Raw genomic sequence first — 22019 nt, forward strand, 5'->3', positions numbered from 1 at the left:
CTAACAATTGATCTGTATCTGTAATTGTTTTAGAAAAAAACTGAGAATCAAGTAAAAGGCTTGGGCTGCAGAAGGATCCTTGAAAGATTTAAATGATTAAAACTGAACAGATTTTAAAATTAAAATAAAACATTTTGATCAAACATAAAAAAATGTTCTTCGGCAATAGACAAATGTCATTTAGCTTTAGCTTTATTTTTTTAATCTCAGATTTTTGTCTCTCCTCTACGTGGCCTCTGCTCAATGTGAAACACTGTGGGAAAAGGGTAAATAAAAGCATCCTCAAAATATTTCAGGTTTCAGGTTAAGTCTTCAATTAATAATTTAAGTAATTTACATGTGCTTACATATTGAGTTGTTTTTTCCACAGCAAAATCATCACTGTTGAAAAAAATAAACAATGTATTATGTTGTTTCAGAGTGTGTGCTCAGCTTATTATGAATGTGAAACATTCTGTCAAGAGCAGATGTGACCCACCCTCTTATGTTAGTCTACTGGGTCAACTACTTCAGAGAAAGGAAATAAATAATTTAGAACAGGTTTTTAATGTGCTAAATATTTATATTAGCATCTTATTAGCAGCATTTTTGAGGATTTAAAAAAAGATTTTACAAAAACCTTTTTGTGACAAATGAATGCCTTTTAAAGTTGCTCTGTGTTTTGTTAAATTATGTTTATTTAAAAAAAAAACACACATTTTACATTTAATTTTTAAATAAATCCAACTCAAATTAACTCAGAGTCAAGTCAGTGGTTTTCATTAAACCACTGAAATCACAACTATCACATTCTATTTTAGAAAAGCATGCATTTATCTTTTAGCTTTCATGAAGAAACATCATCCAGTCATGCAAAATTAAATATTCCAATTGGTGATTGTCTTAATTTGGACTCTTCAACAGCCATGATTATCTTAATCTTTACCGTTTTATATTTAAAATAAATAAAAACAACATGAAGAAAAGCTCTCTACCTCAGGTGATTCTTACCTTGTTCTTCCATATGTTATTTTCTCCCAACTTAAACAAGCAGCTTACGAATACGAAGGTTGTCAGAACAGGAGTGCTAAGAAGAGCAGCAGAGTGGGTGCTGGACAGGGGCTTGCCCCCTCCCAGTACGAACACTTGATAAAGGAGCTTTGGAGACGCTTTCCTTTGAAAGTAATGATTAGAATTCAACACGAAGAAAAAAGGGCAGCAACAGCTGGCCTGGTAAAGGGTTGCCATGCAAATGCACGGGGAGTGGGTGGGTGGGTGCAGCAACAGGTTAGGGCACAGAAAAACAAAAACCTGCAACATCAGACCAGAGCGTTGAAGTGGAACATCACACGTACAAGCTCAAAGAAACCCCCTTAAATTGGGAGTGGACTGATTTATTGATAGAAAAAAAGAGAAAAGGAATTGGTTGCTTTCAATGCAATGTGGAAAATAAAAGGTCAGTGGAAGTTGTTATTGAAGCTCTGTGGTTCAAAGGCCTTCACAGGGTCTCTTATCTCCTCTTCCACAGATGCCACACTGGACAGAGGGGTCCATTTTTAAATCTGGTTCTGAATGACAATGGGTGCAAGGCCTCATCAGACGAAGCCTAGAAGATCTAACAAACGTTCAGGAGCATTTTTGCTATATCCATATGAATAGATAGTGTACATTCAAAAACACCACTGTTTATTTTTTTGTGAGTCTGTTTGCTCAGATCTAAAATCGAAATCAAGAGTTGTCTTGTCAGCCAAATAGTGTTTCTTGCCATCTTTTTCTTCTTTTCTGTTTCAGCCTATATTTTTCTGGTCTCCCTGTCCCAGCACCAGGCATCAGACAAACCTAAAAAGCCTACAGCTTGCTGCCTCAGCAGCTCACTATATGAATGTTGCTGTGCTGGAAAAAACCTTTGTGACCAGTGTCACAGGACACTACTGTGAAACGTAAAACTAATAGGTATAACCAAGTTTGAGTTTAGTCAAATCCCTATTTCAACCTAGACATGTCTTAATAAAGGAATTATTCCTCTGAGGAGTTTGTTGTTGTAGTTGAACTGGTCTGTTACTAAGTATTAAGTCATGAGTGAAAGAAAAGCTGCGTCTATGCACATTGCAGCACAAGTTCGCAATTGTAAGGCAACACCAATATAGCCTGACGGTTTGGATCATATCTTGTTTTCAGATGTTACTACCCACTTTAATTTTACTAGCCAACACTTTAGTTTAACCAAATAGGTCTTATATAGTTATAACTGGCTCCAGCTCAAAGGGTCTGGTGCTGTAGATAATGAAAGACAACCAGCTACTCTGTGTGGTCTGGAGATGTTTTTTTTTTTTTTTAAGGGAAAGCATCATGAACCTTCTGTTGAAATGTTAAGGCTTTTGGTTTCATCACAAATTAATCATTGAAAGCACAACAGCCTTTAAAGAATTAAAAAAAAAAATTCATCTTTGTCTTATCTGTTAGGTCAGATGGGATGAAGTGGCAGCAACTATGCTTTGTAAAAGTAGCTACTCCAGGCACAAGTGACACATTTGGGGTTTTACTTGAACTTGATGATGCTCTTAGTAATTTCAAACCATACCATGAGCACAGCAGCTAAAAATACTGGAAGGGAAACAAATAGCTAAGTATTATATCAGGCATGCATGAAGCTGAATAGCCTGTGAAGAAGTCATACTTGTGTCAACACTTAAACATTTATCGTTAGCATTCCAGGTAATGAGGCAATAACCCCAATTCCTGCACTATCATGTCACAATTCAATCATTTGCTGCATTTAACACTCTCCTAAAGAAGAATGGGGGTCCTTGTCGCCAGCTGGGGGACAACACGACAGCAAAGTTATTCATATTGGTAAGAAGTCTGCGCAATAATAAGAAGACATGTAATAATTTTATCATCCTGGTATTGTTGGATTAAACAGAATTTTGTTATTTAAAAAAGTTCAAAAGGCTTGTTCAAAAAAAAACAAACCAAACAACAACAGTTTAGTCATTTGCCAAAGTCAACAAAAAGACCCTAACATCATTTCCAGCCAGATATTTTAAATTTACCAGGATTTTGCTGGTGGCTGGTAAATATTCTATATAGACATAAAACTATCAATCAAAAGCGGTCAGCCTTCATTTGAAATCACAGTATGATCTCTGTAACTTCATCTTCATTTATGAATAAACACTGCACATCTGCAATTGTTTCGCACAAATATTTGACTTCACGTGAATGATGTTTGATATCATTTGTGTGCCTCTTAATATCAAGGGAAAAGCAACAAGAGATGATGATTGAGCAGAGAACTTTAATAAGTTACTCTCAAAACATCTGACTCCCACCACCCCATAAGTGCTAGAAAAAAAAAGAATTAAACTCGTTAGATGCTGAGATGCCTCATTAGAGGCCATGTGCACAAACGTGATGATCAGTCAGGGGAAAATAAGCTTTTCCTATCTAGTGAATGAAATGATGAAGCAGAGTCCTCTGCCACTGAAAAGACTGTTTCTGGGCAGGTAGAGGTGAAGCTCTCATCAACAACACTCATTTTTAGATGAAATTATTTTCCAATGCACATCTCGAATGTGCATAGGCAGACAGTTTTAAAATGCCGTTATGGGGGGAAAACAGGGCATTCACTTTGAGTTGTAGTTGGTAAAGCGTTGGTTGAGCGGGTTCTCTGGCGCCTTCATCCACTCCTTCTTCAACTGTTGCTTCAGCTGCGACAGCCTCATGTTGGGGTTCTCCTGTTTTAAGCGAGACATGTTGGCTTCCTCATAAGCAGCAAATGCTGCCTTCATCCTACGCTCCGGGTGGCGGTCCAGGTCCTCAGGCCCCATGCTGGGAGACAAGAAGACAAAGGAAGTCAAAGATGTCAAAAATTTTACAGTCCCTACATTTTAATTATATTTTCATAAAACTAATACTGTAGACATTTGAATGACAAGAGGATTTAAAACTGATGGCGCATGAGTTATACCTGAGCACAGCGATAGCATCTTCTATTGTTCTGGCTTCCACAGTGCCTTCATCAGGGACAATTCTGTTCACATTCTCCTCCAGTGGAGTCTCCAGATGACTCTTTTCTGTGGAGACATTTAATTTGAAGGACAAAAAATGGTGTCATAATAATAATAAGAAATGCTCCTGTTCACACGATTGGATTGTTGTACATTTACCAACATCTTCAAACCAAACTTCACCTTTTGGTTTGAGTTGTTCCTGCTCTTGCTGCTGCTCCTGCTCATTCTGAAGTGCGTCCCTGATCTGGGCACGAGTCACTTTTCCTCCAGATCCAGCCTCCCTCTGGGCTCTGCCTTTTATCCTGGCATTCTCCTCATCCAGGAGTCGCTGGTTTTCCTTTTTCCTCTCTAGTAGTTCCATCCTCTTCTTCTCCTTGTCATCCTGCAAAAGCAGAAAATGTTTTCATCATACTTCCAGATATTTTATGCTGAGAAAACATATGTTGGGTGTTTTAAAAATAAAGTCCCTTTTAAAAGATCAAATGCAATCCCCTATGGACCAAAAAATTGCCTATGCATTCAGAGTTGCAAGTTCATTTGAAAGAGGACTCTTTCAAAGGTTCCCTTTCTGGTGCACTTCAAGTCAGTGTGAAATAGGGAAAAAAAATCAGGTTTATTCTTTTTTTAGTAAATTGTGAAAAATAATTATTCTGATTATTCTGCTGTGGTTCAATGGCTCAATAATGAATAATATGTTAAATTAAAGTATAAACATACAACTTCATTACTGGATACTGATTTTAAGTTCACATTTTTAAGGAGAAACAAAACATAAATGGTGCAAATTAAAGAAAAACAAAAGAGCTGATATCTCTTTTTCTCAGCAACAATATAAAAGTCACTACAGAAAATTTATACTGGTGTTTACCGTGTTTGGTAAATTTTATTCTGTGAAATGTGAGTTTTCTTTCTTGTTGTAATGAACTCAGTGTCCTAAAAAAACAATGTGCCAAACAGCTGAAAACCAATCCAGCACTCGGTGCTTATGTGCACATCAAACATGATTTGGTTAATTTTCTACAGTTCTACGGTAAATAAAGAAGAGTATAAAAAACTGTGCATGTTGTCAGATCTCTACATGTCTAATTATAATAAAGGTAGACGTGTGGCAGTCATGGGAATTTGTATTGAGAGTCACAGTTTGGGTTTAATTTCCCTTTATGTTCTCAGAAAACATCTTGTATGTCATAAAATAAAGAACAAAATAGTTTCTAGATTATGATTACTTATTTTGCCTGTAAAAATGTCAAATATAACTCCACTAAAATGGTACTTCTGTAAAGGTGTTATTAACATTCATCCATGTGCACGTAGACCACAATGTTTGAGCTACATACAGTATGCTATTTCACATTACACAGTTACACCAGGCTAGAGAGACAGTTCACCTTTCTCTGCTCTTTTTTGAGTACATGTTTGTCGGTCTCCTGCCACAGAGCATCCTCCTCCTCCTGCTTCTTCCGAGCGTCTGCTACTGCCTTGGCCTCGGCCTTCCGCGCTCTGGCTGTGGCCGCCTTGGAGTTTTCACCCTGGAACTTCTTTGGCATCTCAACAGCTGCTCTTCAGCTGAGATCCAGAGAGACAGACAAGAGACGAGTGAGATCAATACTGTTCACTACTGATATAGCCAGTTTTTAACTAATTTAATTTAAACAAATCAAACGCTTGAGTGATTCAAAACCAGATTCAAAAAGTGTTAATGACATTTGTATGTAGTGTTTTTCCCAGCTGTGCTGAAAAAGCTATGATTAGTTAACACACAGCATTTATACAATGGGTAATGTGCAATGTGCGAGTTACTGCTTAATAATAAGAATCCTAAATTAATGTCATATAACGTTTGAATAAAGCAAAGCAAACCAATAATTCTTGCTCTATAGGTACCATAACTGAGCATCTGTTTGATTTGGACAAAAAACAACCAGGTAACGACACAATAGTTAAGACGCAGTTAACTACGTTGTAAATGGATTCTCTAATATTATCAAAATTACCGCAGTATGTTTTTTCAGTGTAGCTAGTTAGCTTTAGCTAGCTGATGCTAGCCTGATAAACAAGAATTGTTTGCTAAAAAACAAGCAGGTTATTTCCTGTTTAACGTCGCCAAAATTCAGCTAAGATGATAATGCTCACATTACACAAATATTCAAGTATAAGCGTGGTTTCGTACCAGTATGAGAGGAAAAACAGGTCGTAACTAGACGACAACTGACTGTTTCGAAGAGGCATCTGCCACCTCCTCCTCTGAGAAACCTGCGCGCACTCTGATGACGTAGACGGGTGCGTTAAAGCAGAATGATTTTATTTTAGTTTATTTTATAATTTACAGATGAAACATCTGCTGCAGCCTTTTAATTTCTATTATTGTTGCTAGAGATCAAATATGATATAATAATATATAACATATATTTAAAATGGATCTCAGGTCTTTATTTTAACTTGACATTATTCTAAATCATTTCTATTGAACTAACATACTGCAAATCAAATGTTAATGCATCTTTTAAATGTGTATACAGGTTTCTAATTCTTAATGTTTATGTTATTTTTTATGTATTGTGCAGACAGTATGAAATTACCAGGTTTTTGTCGGGAAAAAATATGAATCTGAACTGATGTGCAAGCTGTATTTTCCTCAAGTATGCAGCAAACTATAGAACATAAAACTGCAAATGAAAGAAATGTCTATACATATAATGTATTATACTGTCTATAAAAAAATAAAATATAGTGCTAATGCAATACTTAAATCAATTAATAGATTGAAAGATAGACAAAAGAAATATAATATTAAAGTTTTATTAATTCAAGCAGTTTACACAAATACATAAAAATTAGAAGTATATGAATGCGATACACCGCAATGACGACATGATGGAACATAATATTTAATGCTTTTTTGTGAAGCTATGAGTGTGATTTGAGCTGGAATACAGAAACAGCTGGGGAACATTTGTACACGTTCTTCATTCAGAAGTCATTGTCACTCTCCTCCAGCAGAGGGGATCTCATGCCCCCCCTGACAGGGCGAGCTCCTCTGGACACTGGGCCCTCCAAACTGTCATCCTCCAAATCCCTGCTCTCGTCCTCCTCCTCCTCCTCCTTTCCTTCATCGTCTTCCTCATCATCCTCGTCCACATCAATCTCGCTGTTTTCAGTCTGAAAGACAAGACGAGCAGGGATAAATTAACAAGTTAGGATGTACACCTTACTTTTATGGACCATTTATTTGAAAATCTACAGTAGTGCACATCCACAGAGGGGCATACTGATTCCAACTAAACAGTTAAACAAATTAGCTAATTGGTTAGGATAACTTCAATCACAGAATCACCTCTTCGAATAGAACAAAAACACCCAGCATCCAGATGTAAATGTGGATTGCTGAGGTAGGAAGATGTCCGCTTGGAACCACATAACTACAGTGTTCACCTAAACCATTTGCCTATCTTAAAGGAAAAATCCATCCTAAACAATTTGACACTGTTTAAGACAACTGCACAATTTCTCTAAACTTGTACAGGCTTCTACTGGCTGTATTGTAGAAGAGACTGGATACCAATGCCTAAACCCAAACAGTAGAAGCTTCATATTTCATCTCTAGTATCTCCACTATCCGCCACTTTACACTTCCTGTATGAACACTCTGGTAGATTACTTTATGTTAATATAATCTATGCTGTACAGTCCATAAGCAGCAACTCATTTTTCTTTGTGAGCTGTTCCCACTGTGTCAGAGAATTTGAGGATGGATTTGTATTGTCAAACTGCAGCTGAACATAAACACACTGGCACTACATCCTGCACAAACCTTTACTTTCCGTTGTTTTTTGGCACGTTGAATTGACCTTCTGGAAACAGCTAAAGAGGGCTTTTAAAATACAGGTGAATCACAGACAAAAGTGAGATGCAGAACAGAAGACAGAGTAGAAGACAGATCACAGATAAAGTAAAAGACCCATAGAGTTCCATCTAGGACCCATGCAAGCAAAATCAGCACAGAAATCTTTAAATTACAAAATCAAAGCAAACAAAATGATTTATTGGAGGAAGGAGGGTGGTCATGTATTGAAGCAGTTATGACAGCACTAACCTCATCACTGTCACCACCCTGCATGTTCCCGATGAATCGAGCTCCTCTTCCTAAGGAAAAAAGACGCAACCCGAAAGGAGATTACGTTTTGAAAACAAGTTGAACATTGTTTATTTTTAAAACCCACTAAAGTAAAAAAAAAAATCTAAGAAAAGAATGGAGAAATGACACGCCTTGTCTGCGTACCTGCCATGATGCCATTTCTTGTAGGCCGCGGCTTGGAAGGTCGAGATTCTTCCATGTCACTGTCTGAACCTTCGTCGTCTGGGACCTCCATGTCAGAGTCTTCATCTTTCACTGCAGGAGCATATTTTATACATTAAAACATGTGCTTATAACAAAAAAAGAGTGGAGATGTGATTTGCTTGTTGTGGGAGTGTTTGTATGTGTGAATGCTTGTCTCACAGGAACTCCTCATCAGATCTCTCTCTTCCTCCCTCAGTTTGTGCTGCATCATCTTCAGTGTGTTTTCTGCTTCCTGTAGGAAGATGAACAAACACAAATGTCCAACAGCCTTAAGAAAAACTGCTGAATGCAGAAACCACACTGTTTTTTCTATTGCAGTTCAAATGTTTGTGCAAAGTGTGTCAACACTACCAAGACAAAGAGACAGGAAATTTAAAGAAAAGTTTATATGAGTGTTATGTACAAACAATTAAACAGGAAGTTTGAGAATCACTATCATACACACAGACCTCAAACCTCTCCTGCTCCAGTCTATGATATTCATCCAGCTGTGACTCCAGGAAACAGAGGTTCCTAAATTTCTCCACATAGGTGTCATACTGCTTTTGAAGCTCTTCCTCGATCTTCTCATATTCATCCATGAACGCTGGCCTGAAAGAATAATAAAGAAAACACATGAAACTTTTGTTTAAAGACAAGAAAAGACCAAGACAGCTAGACATTTAGCTAAGACACGAGGCAAACAATCCGTTATTCTGGCCACTCTGATGCCTGTTATAAGCTGACCTGACACTCTGCAGTGTCTGGAGCCTCTTCCGATTCCTCTCTAGCTCCTGCTTCTTCTTTTCTATCTTGGCATCCAGACTGTTCTCATCAGAGACAACATTACTCAGCATGTCTTTGGTCTTCTCCACACTTTCCTTAACAGGGAAGATACAGGGAATAGGTAAGTTCAGTGCACTTTCACAGAAAAAAAAAACAGGAACTGTGACAATTTTAAAAAGAGAATTTCCAAAATAAATACATACCAAAACCTCCTTAATGGCAGCTCTCAGGGCCTTTTCAGTCTCATTGATCTCCAGAGGTCTGGCAATCGCAGCAGTTCTCATTTCCTGTAGGTATATTGGAAAAAAAAAAAAAAACGCACTGTAAGGACCAATGTCATCTGCCTTACAGGTGTATTTGAAAATAGACTGCTCTGCATTTGTACAGCTGTTATCATATCAGAGCCATAGCTCATTACAACATAACATTAACTTTTTTTTTTTTTTATCATGGATGCTGATAATTCAAGAGCAAAGAAAATGTGCTTATGTGTGTCTCTTACCCTGAGGTCCACCTCTTTTCCCAGTAGATCATACAGAGATGCTCCTTTTGATGTGACCTCGGATGCAAGCTGCCGAGCTGCTTTAAGGTCTGAAATCTAAAGTGAAGATAAAGTAGACATACTCTGCAACACAGTTTTCGTGTCTCCATGGAATTTCATCAATTAAAGAAATGACAGCAAACAGCAAATGGAATACAGTAATATAAATGTATAAAGCTTAGAAATGCTAATCAAAATATATGTATCATACTGTATATATAGGTTTTGAAAAATGGAAAATAAAGGAAAATGCACAAATATTTACTGCATTGCTGTCACTTGGCATAGTAATTTGGACATGGGGTAATTTAAGAGCTGATTAAAAAAAACTCATACATAAACATAACATTGCACAGCCAACTGCATCTCACCCGAGAGCTAAGGTCAAACTTGAACTTGCTGTTATCCTCCTCAACCTGGTCTCCCAGGGCCATCTGCTTTGTCTTCATAGCACTGTATAGTACTGAGGTAATCTTCAGCATCTCCTTCACTGCATAGCCATCAGCTTGGTAGAGTCGCTTGGTGTTCAACTTAATATGAGCTTTTGTTGCCTGCAATCATGTTAGACAGTGGCTTAGACAGACTCCTGCACAGCAGGGTAACAATAGCTAAGAATAAATAATAAATTCTGTATAAAGATAAGTTAGACGTTACCATGAACTGAGCCACAGCCTTTATGAAGAATATTCTGTCTGACTCTGTATCCACATCAGTGGGAATATCCATGTGAGGCTCATATCTACATGCAATAATGAAGGAAGCAAATCAAAGCGTCTCAGTGAAATATGAAATAATTTAGGGCAGTGCCCAGACTTTCTAGACTCATGCATACCTCTTTACAAGCCATATGAGGATTTCCGCCACTAAAGTGAAGTTTGGTGTTCTGAAGTTCTCCATAGATATTAACCGGGGGTAGCCCAAGGCTCTCATCATTTCTGTGAAATCTGCAAAAGGAGATGCAACTCCAGTTACCAGCCAAAAGCTCTCGTTTAAGCGATTAAATGCTTATTAACGTTATATACAACTGGGAGCAGATTACAAACATCACTTACTTCTTAACTCTCTAAAGGACATTTTGACCTGCGACCACTGTACAGCAAAATGCGCCGATTCGCCTGTGGCAGCAAAAATGAGACAATGTCTTGTCTGGCAAAACAACAACAAATGACTTTGCACAATAAATTTTACTCGGTGAGTAAGATGAAGATCGAATGCATCGCAGTTGTATTGACCTGGCTTTACTGTATATCACAGCATTGACTAGCTAGCTAAGTAAATATAACTGTTCACCACCACGGGCTACAATAAATCAGAAGCACTCCCATCACCTGAAACTTAAAACACGTGTGTAGTGCATTTTTGCTGCTTGAGCAGCAATTTAGTGCGTGGATGTAATGTGAATTTAACGTTAACCAACTAAGGCCATGTCGGCTAACTACCAAATACAACATTAGCGTTAACTTCACATATCCCACCTAGCATGTGGCTAGGTAGAAGATAGCAAAAAAAAAAAAACTAACGCTTGCAGTCGCGAGCAGTCAACGACTTGTAAGCCTGTGATAAGAGATGATTAACTAACCCTAAACTATTTAATTAGCGTTTATCAAGCATAGCACATCGTGATCACGGACCTGACAGCGGTTTTGTTTTCCTGTCTTTGCTTTATCTGAGCTAGCTGTCCGTCCTCATACAGGGTAACTATGGAAACCAAAGCCTCTTCTACGGAAGCTCAACGCAGTCAAAAGTAAATGTCAGCGGTATTTTTGTGTAATTTACGGCGGAACAATATGATTTGTAGTAAATAAAAAACATGATGATGAAAAGGATGTGTGTATTTATTTGGCATTAGCGTTAGATGCGAGTTTCGTTGGTAAAGAATATTCTGTCTGACTTAATATTTACAATAGTGGAAATATCAATGAGAGGAGATCTGATTTATTATTATTATCATTCTTCTTATTTTTATTATCATTATTATTATTATTAGGTGTTCGTTATGGTTAAGGCGCATAGTGCAGTATATCCGATGGTCACAGGGCGGCGACACCTCTCAGTCGACACCGCAGATCTTTTTTAATCTATGGACGCAGAGCATGATGGAGCAAACTGGTGAGACGCCTCACAACAACAATTGCCCGACTGGAAATGAGCCTCATGGCTGTGGCCTGCACAGCAAACGCCTGAAAGAGCTGGAGAATGCCGCCCTGCAGACCACTTTAATATCACAGATGGAGACGGAACCCGGGGCGGACGCCGGGAGCTGGACGGAGCAACAATCCGGGGAGGACGAGCAGTCGAACGGCTTGTCCTTGAACCACCGGTCGGTCCCTGCGCAGCACAGCGCGCACGCCGAGACGGAGGAAGTGGGGACGGGGAGAAGCGTGGCCAAGGAGCGGGTCGAAGAGGAAAGGACCCTGACGGACCATTTAAACAAACGGCTGCTTTCGTCGTTTTTGGAGAAGCTGAACGAAAGGGACCTGGCTCTTCCTGGTGTTCAGCGCCTGGACTGTGCAGTAGCCGACGAGGACTCGAACAGGGCCGCAGATGAGTGGTGAATCACCGGGCCGAAGAAAAGCAGCAGCAGCAGCAGCAGCAGCAATATGGATGAGGGATTCAGGGCCAATGTGCACGGAAGCACAATCTCACTATTTGAAAGACTTCCAATTAGGCATACCAATTAATTCAGCAAAATAGAGTGTCTGAAGTGTAATGTTTAGTTTTGTACAGAGGACGAGATTAAGGAAATGCAATAAATGACCGCTATGTCATATGATGACAGTGCTTTTGTACTTATTGGATACATCTGGCAGCCATAATTTATGTGTGGCAGTCATGTGTGCATGTCTGTTTCGAAATGACATTCAAATCTACAGCAGGTGTCACCAAAAAGATCTTTTCCTTATGACCATGTAATAGTAGGCCCCACTCTTAGTTGCTATTCTCATGCAGAGGATGACAATTTTTAATTGATTAATTAACTTGTTGAAGTTAAATAGGCCACCCAGCAATAAATTCCCTCTTGACTGGCAAACACCACAAATTTAAGCTATTCTGTAAGTTTGCTTTTCCAAGATGACATTACTGCCAAACCCAAAACTGACAATGTACTCAAGGAATCTGAATATAACATACGATTTTTGTTAAACTAACATTTAAAAAGGTGAAAGTAGAGGGATGAGAACATTAAGAATGTATTTGTGACCTTACTCATGTAGCTACCCTCTGCAGTTTCATCCCAGAAGGTAATTTCCCTCAATGAACTAACAATTATCAGCTGTCTACCAGAACATGTACCAAAAAGATGATCCAATGATGAGCCATAGGTTGTGACTATTATATTGGTATCGAAGTAGCCACATGACACGAGCACAAAGTTGTTGTAATGTGATATATAATTTATTTATTTTTGTCACAAACATTGTACAATAAGCATGAACAATATAGAATATTTTTTTGCTTGATTGAAAACTGAATAGCAGTGTCAGTAGTGGAGAGCACATAACCAGTCGCAACTGTGACAGCAACTGGAAATGATGTGATCATAGTAAATGCTAAAACATTTTGTAACAGCAGCACAGGTGAAAAGAAGTCAAAAATCAGTTTGCTCAACATTAGACACCATAAATGATCTAGTCCTACCAGACCAAATGAACAGCAGCAAAACCCGAGGTATTGAATTTAACATTTGAATGCCTGTGGAGTAAACCAGTGGCACATAAATAAGAAGAGTAGAAAACAGTTTAGCTCAGTAAACTGTTTTATCCACAAAGTACCATTAATAAACCATTCACAATAGAAAATGTCTTTCTTCCTTTGCTTCTTTCCAGTCACTCCAGGGAGTTGTTTGCAGCCTACGGCTTATTTTTGTGTGACAGGACCCCGCTGATGCCAGAATAAATGTACTGGCAAAAGAGCATTTCGGCACAAAAGGCACAAAAGGAAATCAAATATCAAATGATGGTATTTAATTACAGCCTATATTTATCTTGACACAATAATATTATACTTTATTATTTAGTCATATATTAGGTCATACTTTTTTAAAAATATATTTTTGTTTATGAATGTACAGCAGCTCCACATGTGGAGTGAGGGGTTTAACTGAACTTGGTAGAAATACAAGTACTATACAGTAAATGACTAGTGCTACTAGGGCGAGACATTACTGCTACTTTGTTGTTTCATTCAAGCACTGCAGTTCAGCTTTTTCAGCATCCAGCAATCTCACTGCAGTTTCCGAAGAAACTGCATTGTCTATCGTCAGTTCTTTTTTTTCATTTGTGTCATCTTTGTGCAGGTTACTAAAAGGCACTGAGTGTACATCTGATTCCTTGTTTTTCTGCAAAAAAAAGAGACAAAAAAGGTTAATAGGTAAGTTGTAGTCGTGTTGCTGCATAAACATTTACACTGTACAGTGTCTGCCATTACATGACATAGCATTGGTACCCTGCTTAACCTGCCAGCTGATAAAAATCGCACACAAACAAGACAGGAAAACATGCTGGACATATTTCTAGTCTTAAGAACAAACAATGTATTGCCTTTTAAACATGCAGACACATATTTAAGATGGTTGCATGAGTCGAGCATTTATGTCACATTTAGAACACACGTAAATTGACCAAAATGTATATTTCACATTTTGGAAGAAAGCACATTCACTGGATCCATCTGAGTTGCACAGAGGGAAGAAAGAAGAGTACATAGGAGAAATTAGCATTAAATGGAGAGAAGATTCATACATTCTCTACACAGACAACGCTTTCCACACCTACTACGTTCTACTAGGTCTGTATTTTTTACAAAGATCATAATACTGTAGATAAAACAGCCAACACGTAACAACTAAGCTTGTATTTTGGTACTTACCATAGATTTCGTCAGGACTTTTACATGTTTTTTATTCAGATCCCACCACAACAAACCCTCTTTAATGTCACTCCTCTTTGTTGGACCTGTGTGCAGAGGAAAAACAACTGAATTCTTCAATACTGACATCAAAATGATGACGATAGAGTTCAGTCACACAACATCTTGGTATAAAGTGCATCTTTACGCTGAATATAGATAAGTAAAAAGTGGCAGCAGAAAGTAGTTTATTGGCTTCAGTTCAAACAGCTGATCTGAATATTACATTTCATACAGTGGTATCTCATGTCAGTGACTAGTGTGTCTTTATATCCTCACCTGTTACATAGCTCACTATTACTCCAACTAACACGACTGAACTTGTCGCCATGGCACCGAAGTAGAGGTAGGACACGGAGTAGAAATCCTGCAGGCCCCTGGTTTTGGAAAAGAAACATACAAAACACTTTCCAATTATTTTAACTTCTGTGTTTTTTACTCCATATAACAATCCAGTAATTTGCAGCTTTTCCCTTTTAATGTGCTCTTTGTACAGTAAAAGAAAACAAAAACTTCTAAAACATAGTTTTGTTTTGTCGTAGTACAGTACAACGTTGTACTGTAACATAACTGATTCTCTTTGCTCATTAATGCTTCACTCTACTACGACATCAGTACTGGTCTCCTTCTATGAATACATACAGACACATCTAAACTACAGGAAGTGTGACCCATTGTGCAAACTGCGTTGAACTCACTGACCCCTGGTAATCTTGGTGAAGTATGGTGAAGTGTTGGTCCTGGGTAAGGCTGCTGTTCAGGGCGGTGTTGTGCTCACACCCGTCTGAGTAGCTGGGCAGGACGCCCATAATCTCCGCACTGGGTGGGTAAAGAGTTGAACCAACAGCCAGCCACAGAGAGAAACAGAAACCAACCAATAATCCTGAGAACGCCCCCTGGGACACAGATGAAGTAGAAGAATGGACAAAAGATTTATCAGTAATTAAATAGTTTATGGCTTGTACTCCAAATATACAGTATGAAAAGATTTAAGTGCCCCAACATACATTAAGAGCTCTGAACTTTGTTTTGCAGAGGTGCTTATTTAGTGATTTTGCATGGTTTGGTTTTAAATCATTTTTTTACATCAGTGACTTTTATTAGTTAGCCACTCACCAGCTTGTTTGTTGCTGGTATAAACATGCCCAAAATGAATACACCCAGTAACGGACCGCTGATGACGCCCATGACAGTGAATGACCCCTGGGGAGAGAGAACAGAGAAGCTCTGGAAAAGCAACACACAACTGAGACTTTATTATAGAGTATGAACTAAATGCTGTGCTGTAATTCAGTGTGAACTCTGTAGGTTGTATGATTAACTAAATATCATATACTATGGTAGTATTTGTATTTTATACCTGAAGGACTCCCCAATCCAGGAATGAGGAGAGAGCAGCTACAGTCATACAACCAACTCCATATAGGAACGCTTACAGAGAAAGAGAATACATTAAGTATTGTGGTAAGTAACGGTGCATTATGTTGACTATTTATTATTTAAAAAAATAAAAAGACTACATAAAACATCTTGTATAGCAGATATCTTGAGTGAGACTCAACCTACACAGTGCTTTAGACAAAATGCTTAGTTTCTTCTGGCTCATGTTGGTCAGATGAGGTTGTAGCAGATCCTCCATTGTAACTGCAGCCATGGCATTGATACTTGTGGAGGCCGTGCTGTTAAAAAGAAAAATAAATTCACCAGTAATCTACCTTCTGCACTTTTTGCAGTGTTACTTTTAGTTTTCATATAGCTATGTATTTATCACAGGCACTAAGAAAGGCAGTTTTTGGTATTGTTGGTAATACTACTGGGGAATACAGAAACAGAAATATACCTCAGAGTCCCGCTGAATGCACAGGAGAGGAAGAGACCTGGAAAGCCAGGGTGATTTTTGAATATGTCCAACACGAAGTGTGGCATATACTTCATCAATTGAGACATGGGGAGAAAAAAAAATGTGAATATTATTATTATTTTTTCCCTTAACCACACTCCTCATAACCAGCCTTTAAAAGTAAATGTATTTTCTTGGTGATGCATTATACATTACATAATCTAATTAGCAGTAAAAGTCTGTATCAGCTGACTGCTACATTGAATCATGCTCTACTCATGGATCAATATGAAAATGTTTTCTGTCGTGTTGTGAGTACCAGATCAGGGGCAGAAATTCTCCCAGATTTCAGTGGATCACAGTTGATGTAGTAAGCAAACATGACAATGCCGCAGGTTCCTGCGCTGCACACAATGAGACACAATCCAATCTGGTTCACAAACAGTGCCCTGAAATCAAAAGCAAAGAGTCGCCTGGTGAGGAAAATATACAACTTGTCCTGTGACAGTGATGTATTTATAAAATAATTTCAAGCTATTTACTATTAGGCTCTATCTTTTCTATCATGTGGGTGTCCATATCTGGTTCAATAACTTTATATGAATGACAAATACTTATACATCAAAATAATACATAAAAATGTCCTGGTTTTAATATTGTGGTGGACAGAGGTCAGCACAGGAAAAATGTAATGCTGGCTGTGTATGACAGGTGTTTACACACAGCCACTACAGAGCTATATACTGCAGCTCCAGGTCATGCTGACCCATCCAACATTAAAACCTCTGGTTATTTTAATGTTGTGGCTGATTGATGCACGTCTCAACTCACCACTGGGCATCTCTCTCAGTTCTGCAGGAGACGTAACGCTGGACTTGAGCTTGGTTTACCCCATACATAGACAACCAAACCAAAGAACCCCCAACAGAAAGGCTCCAGAAGGTGTAACGCTTTCGTGGGTCAAGGTCAAAGCTGGTGGAAAACAAAGAAATGAATCAGCGGCAATCCAGCCTTTACGGCTTTTCCAGCACTTTAATTATAGTGTTAAGAAACCAACTCTACTATTAAAAGTTTTTTATATTTCTCTTAATGTAAGTTGCATTAACCTCAAACAACTGTTTGCATCGTAACAAATCCACAAAATAAAACATTGAGATGATTGAAAGCTGGTAAGTTTACAAAAAGTAGCAAACCAAAAGTAACCAGTACTAAGTTCGTTTTCATAAAAAGCTGCTATCAGACTGACAATATGTCAAACTGAATTGAAATGAAATTTTCCTTACTCATCGAAATTGATGTGTGATGCATTCTTCGCGATCTCTAGCACCTGCGCTGGACCACCAACAAGAACTGTACCATGGATAAAGATGGCCATAAAGCCCGACAACATGACAATGATCTGGAACACATCGGTCCAGATCACAGCTTTGATTCCACCCTGTTAAACGATGGAAGTGACGGACAGACAGAGGGAGATAATCAGGCAAATGCAATGCAATAACAGAGCTTTACAAAAAACAAAACAAAATCATTAACCATTCTGCCGAGATACAAATCTTAACCATATCTTTAAGAGCGCTTCATGGCGCTCCTGTCCGATGTGTTACACCTTGCTACTGTGCAGTTCTAAATGAACCTGTAACTCTTGACAGAAACTAGTTCTGCCTGTCGGTGAGGTTGATAATGCTCGAGTTGAAAATGTTGTACTTACTGCTGTAGTGTACACGGTGCAAATGAGCCCAGTGGAAAACAAAGACAACCACATATTGAGTCCAGTAGCTGAAATAAAAAACATTTAAATTTCACTTGACACATCGTGTTCATAGCAATAGATGTGCCAGATCTTCACTGTTCATGCTAGTCCTCACACTACTCTCCAGCCGTGTGACTGTGTCTTCTTTCTTCCTCTTGTAATTTTTTTAACCTTGTTAAATCCTGGACTTTAGCTTTGTGTTGGCAGTGATGTTGGTGTGACTTTTACGGTATTAAACCTTGTTTTGTTTGACATTTGAAGCGGGTTCCAAAACCCTGACAGATTTGGTTACCCCCCACCCTTGTTGGGTGTAAAAGTGCATAAAATGATTTTGAGTTGAGAAAATTGAGTATTTAGTTAGAAAGTCATTAAATAATGGAGAAATGCGAGTTATAGACCAAATATTAAAGAATAATACCATTGTGAATTACAATTAAAGTTTCTAATTAGAAAAAATAAAGGGCCATCAGACTATCCTACCTTGGTTGAGGATCAAGGCTGGTGCGTAGATTACAATCCCTGTGTAAAGTAGCTGCGAAAAGGGAAACACAAGGAAATCAGCAAACACACATGGTAACAACCTGTAGCGGTAAAAAATGAAATCTAAAAAAAATCTGCATTACAAAACGTCTCCTTCTCTCCAGGAGCACTGAATACATTTTACTTCAACACAGTTGAGTAACGGGGAACGTCTGTCTTACCGTAGCCACAAGAAACTGGATACTCCCCAACAGCTGCATCCCTCGGCCAAATCTCAGCTTCAAATACTGTGACATGTAGACAGCTGGAGTTATAACATGACAAAGTATCTCTGCACACATCCCTCATCCTTCCTCACCTCTTATTTCGACTTGTTTGATGACCAACAGGTGCACTTCAACATTGTGTCAGATAAATTCTGGCCCTGTCTCAACACCATGATTGACAGGAAGCAATTATTGTTCCTTAAGACATTTGTATGCTTAAATGTTTTCCAATATAGTGCAAACATCTATGATCACTTAAATCAAAAACCAATAAAATGTTTGTGCTCTTCTGATATATATCAAGAAAATTCTATTTATATGTTTATTTTGTCTTTAACAGTAGTATAAAGAACAATGGGCAGTACAGTTGTTTGCTGACAGATTACATATCAGCTTTTCAATTCCAGTTGCCGTCATCTAAAGCCTCTTTTTTTTATCACAAGCGTTCGATCAGTTTGGATATTAAATTGTGAACCTGTAATATCCACATTCAACTTGTTTGTTGTGGCATGAATTACAGTATCAATCGTAGTTTGTTATGCAACAACATAACAAACTACGTAGTCAAGAAGACAAAACACAATCTCTGGCAATCTTCCCACAGCTTTTGCAGCAGCCCACATTTTTTCTATTATTATGTTCTTGTTCAGGGATAAATGGGATAATAACTGGAAGCTCATTAATACCTCATTGATGCTGGTGATGCCCAGTTGATAGAAAACTGGCAAAAAGAAGTAACCTGTCATTAGAGAGTTGAGGGTTTGTCCGAGGCACATGTAGACGAATTTAAAACCATAGCGAAAAACCTCAGCAGGAACACCCAGAACCTGGACTGCTGACATAAAACTGGCACAGAGCGACAGCCCCACAGGTACAGCTGGCAAGCTTCGACCTCCAGTGAAGAAATCATCAGCACTGTTGTTCCTTGGCTTCCTCTTCAGGGCCTGAAAGACTCCTATGGCCATGGAGATGGACAGCATGGCAGCAAAGACAGCATAGTCGGCCAGGACAAAGGTTGGTTTGGATTGTTCCGCAGCAGACATTTGTTTTTTGTTTCTTTTCTCTTATCTGATGTTTGGTGGATCTGTCAGAGCGAAATTGAAAATGAGTGAGTGACAGTGGAAACACCTGACGTATCCAGTCTACTGTAGGTAAACTCTACTGTACTGAGCCCATGACTAGTTTTCTTTTGGCACTATTTTGTCAGTATTAAGACGCTCACTCACATTTTTACTTCACTCTGATGGGCTTTTTTTTTTTCTTACTTAATAGCCCATACAACGTTGTACTGTAAACTTGATGCACAGCCATAACATGTAAGGAAAGCAATATTGATTTACAGTAGGTATGTGAACCAGTCTATGATTAGTGCATAAACTTCAGCTGAATGTGACCTGAACTCTTTTTTCACTGAGGTCGAATCTAAATCTGACCTTTTCATACAAAAGGGGTTAACAGGGTCAATGCCAGAATTTCACTGCAGAACTTGAAATAGTGCAGAAGAATATCTTTTTCGTTTTAAATGTCAAAACATATTTTCAAAACTATTCTAATCCTCAAACCTGTGATTATTTACAGGTGTACCTGCCAATTTCAGAAAGGTTAACTACACTTTCAAAGACTCACCACTGATGCTCTGTTCACTCCAGTTGCGCCCTCGGTGCACTCGGTGGGAGAGGAATGCGTCTCCTTGCTGAGAGTCTTTTCTTCACTGCTCCTCCAAGCACCGTCTGCAACGCAACCTGCTGGAGTGAATGCGTGACGCGCTCAAACACCGCGAAAATCCTCCTTAAAAAGAAGCGAGTCAGGTGCGTAAAGTGATCAAGTGACGCACGTTACGCAACCTGAAGATTCAGATTCAATAATCATCGTGTTTGTGTTTTACATGACAAGGTTTGCTTTTGTTTGTCCTGACGGAAGACAGGAAGAGATAGATGGCACCTTAACGTTTATTGAAAACTAGTTTCCAAAAAATGATGGGAAATCTTGCACAATTTCCCGAGAAGATCAGGAAACATTCTCATGGGAATTTGAGCCAGTGTAATGACTTTATTTTTCTTAGCATTAAAACAATATTTTACTTCATCTATACTTATTATTTCTTCTAAATTTTGCAACTCAGCTAATCTTCAGTCAGATTTAGTGATGAGTATGATACTTAAACATGATTCATCTTAGTGCTTAGTATATAACAAAAAATTAATATATAACAATTAATAAAACAATTTGTTAAACAAATCAATGTCAAAATGCTGTTCTTCTCATGTTTTACAGGAAAGAAACAAAGACTAAAAGACTGCAAAGTCCCATTAATATGGAATCAAGTTTAACACTGATTCTGCAATAAAACATTTCAGTAAATTCTACCACAGTGTCCTGGACAGAGACCTGATATGTTGCATTTGCATGACAAACAACATCAGAATAAATTATTTCTTTGTGTTGAAATGAGATGGTTCAGTTGTTTAGTTCAGTCTAACGTCTTTGTCTCTTCATCCTCCCTCTGCTAATCACTGACCAGCAAGAGATGCAAGAGAAAATTGTTGAGGAATGGAAGTAGGAAATAAGACTGAATGAACTCCTGCTTGTCAGAACAAAGTCATATAGTCAATCAATTTAGCTGAAGCTAAGATAGATTCAAAATTATTTCATTAATTCAAGTTTAAACACTATTTCACTAGCAGTTCCTGTGTGTGGGATTCTGATGTTCTGTATCCCTTCCTCTTCACTCTGCAAATCTTATACCTCAGAGCTTTGCCATCTTCAGACGTTCTCTGCCAGCTCTGCAGTTGTGGGATGTAATTGGGGTGGAGACATCACAGAGTACCAGGTGGTGGAGGACGGCCTTTGTGGACTGGTCAGTACTGGTCAGTATTTAAGCAACTGTAATAAGGCAAATCAATGTGCTCTTGGGTTTAACTGAATTGTGAATCACCTCCCAACTGCCAACGCTTTACAACAGTAATTTCTAAAAAATACAACAGTTGATCCTGAACCTTTAAATCCTGAGTCACTTCACATTACGCAACCTGAAGTTCGAGAGAATAATCTTCGCTTTTGTGTTTTTCATGACAACGTTTGCTTTTGTTTGTCCTGATGAAAGACAGGAAGAGACGGCACCTTTTACTGAAACTA

The 22019-nt window shown here is 38.4% G+C and overlaps 3 protein-coding genes across 3 annotated transcripts; all 3 read right to left on the bottom strand.

Moving 5' to 3' along the window:
* Positions 1-3257: 3257 nt before the first annotated feature.
* Positions 3258-6251, bottom strand: ccdc124 (coiled-coil domain containing 124). The gene is made up of 5 exons (XM_026343559.1): positions 6163-6251; positions 5381-5558; positions 4173-4374; positions 3950-4055; positions 3258-3810 (listed from the first exon to the last, which is right to left on the bottom strand). The coding sequence occupies exons 2-5, from the start codon at positions 5537-5539 to the stop codon at positions 3606-3608; spliced, it is 672 nt and encodes a 223-aa protein (XP_026199344.1). The 5' UTR covers positions 5540-5558; positions 6163-6251; the 3' UTR covers positions 3258-3605.
* A 560-nt stretch (positions 6252-6811) lies between these two features.
* Positions 6812-11388, bottom strand: cluap1 (clusterin associated protein 1). Its single transcript, XM_026344765.1, has 13 exons — positions 11269-11388; positions 10690-10752; positions 10470-10581; positions 10292-10376; positions 10009-10188; positions 9599-9694; positions 9300-9383; positions 9058-9191; positions 8781-8922; positions 8491-8563; positions 8272-8382; positions 8086-8135; positions 6812-7151 (listed from the first exon to the last, which is right to left on the bottom strand). Exons 2-13 carry the CDS (start codon positions 10709-10711, stop codon positions 6963-6965), a joined length of 1278 nt encoding a protein of 425 aa, XP_026200550.1. The 5' UTR covers positions 10712-10752; positions 11269-11388; the 3' UTR covers positions 6812-6962.
* Positions 11389-12103: 715 nt separating this feature from the next.
* On the bottom strand, positions 12104-20641 carry slc5a5 (solute carrier family 5 member 5). Its single transcript, XM_026346518.1, has 16 exons — positions 20511-20641; positions 19571-19968; positions 18840-18905; positions 18619-18670; positions 18097-18164; positions 17669-17823; positions 17217-17357; positions 16705-16834; positions 16386-16474; positions 16112-16224; positions 15906-15976; positions 15662-15748; positions 15248-15441; positions 14825-14922; positions 14507-14592; positions 12104-13976 (listed from the first exon to the last, which is right to left on the bottom strand). Exons 2-16 carry the CDS (start codon positions 19925-19927, stop codon positions 13806-13808), a joined length of 1878 nt encoding a protein of 625 aa, XP_026202303.1. The 5' UTR covers positions 19928-19968; positions 20511-20641; the 3' UTR covers positions 12104-13805.
* Between the last annotated feature and the right edge of the window lie 1378 nt (positions 20642-22019).

This window comes from Anabas testudineus, chromosome 4 (genome assembly GCF_900324465.2).
Source record: "Anabas testudineus chromosome 4, fAnaTes1.2, whole genome shotgun sequence".
Classification (NCBI taxonomy): domain Eukaryota; kingdom Metazoa; phylum Chordata; class Actinopteri; order Anabantiformes; family Anabantidae; genus Anabas; species Anabas testudineus.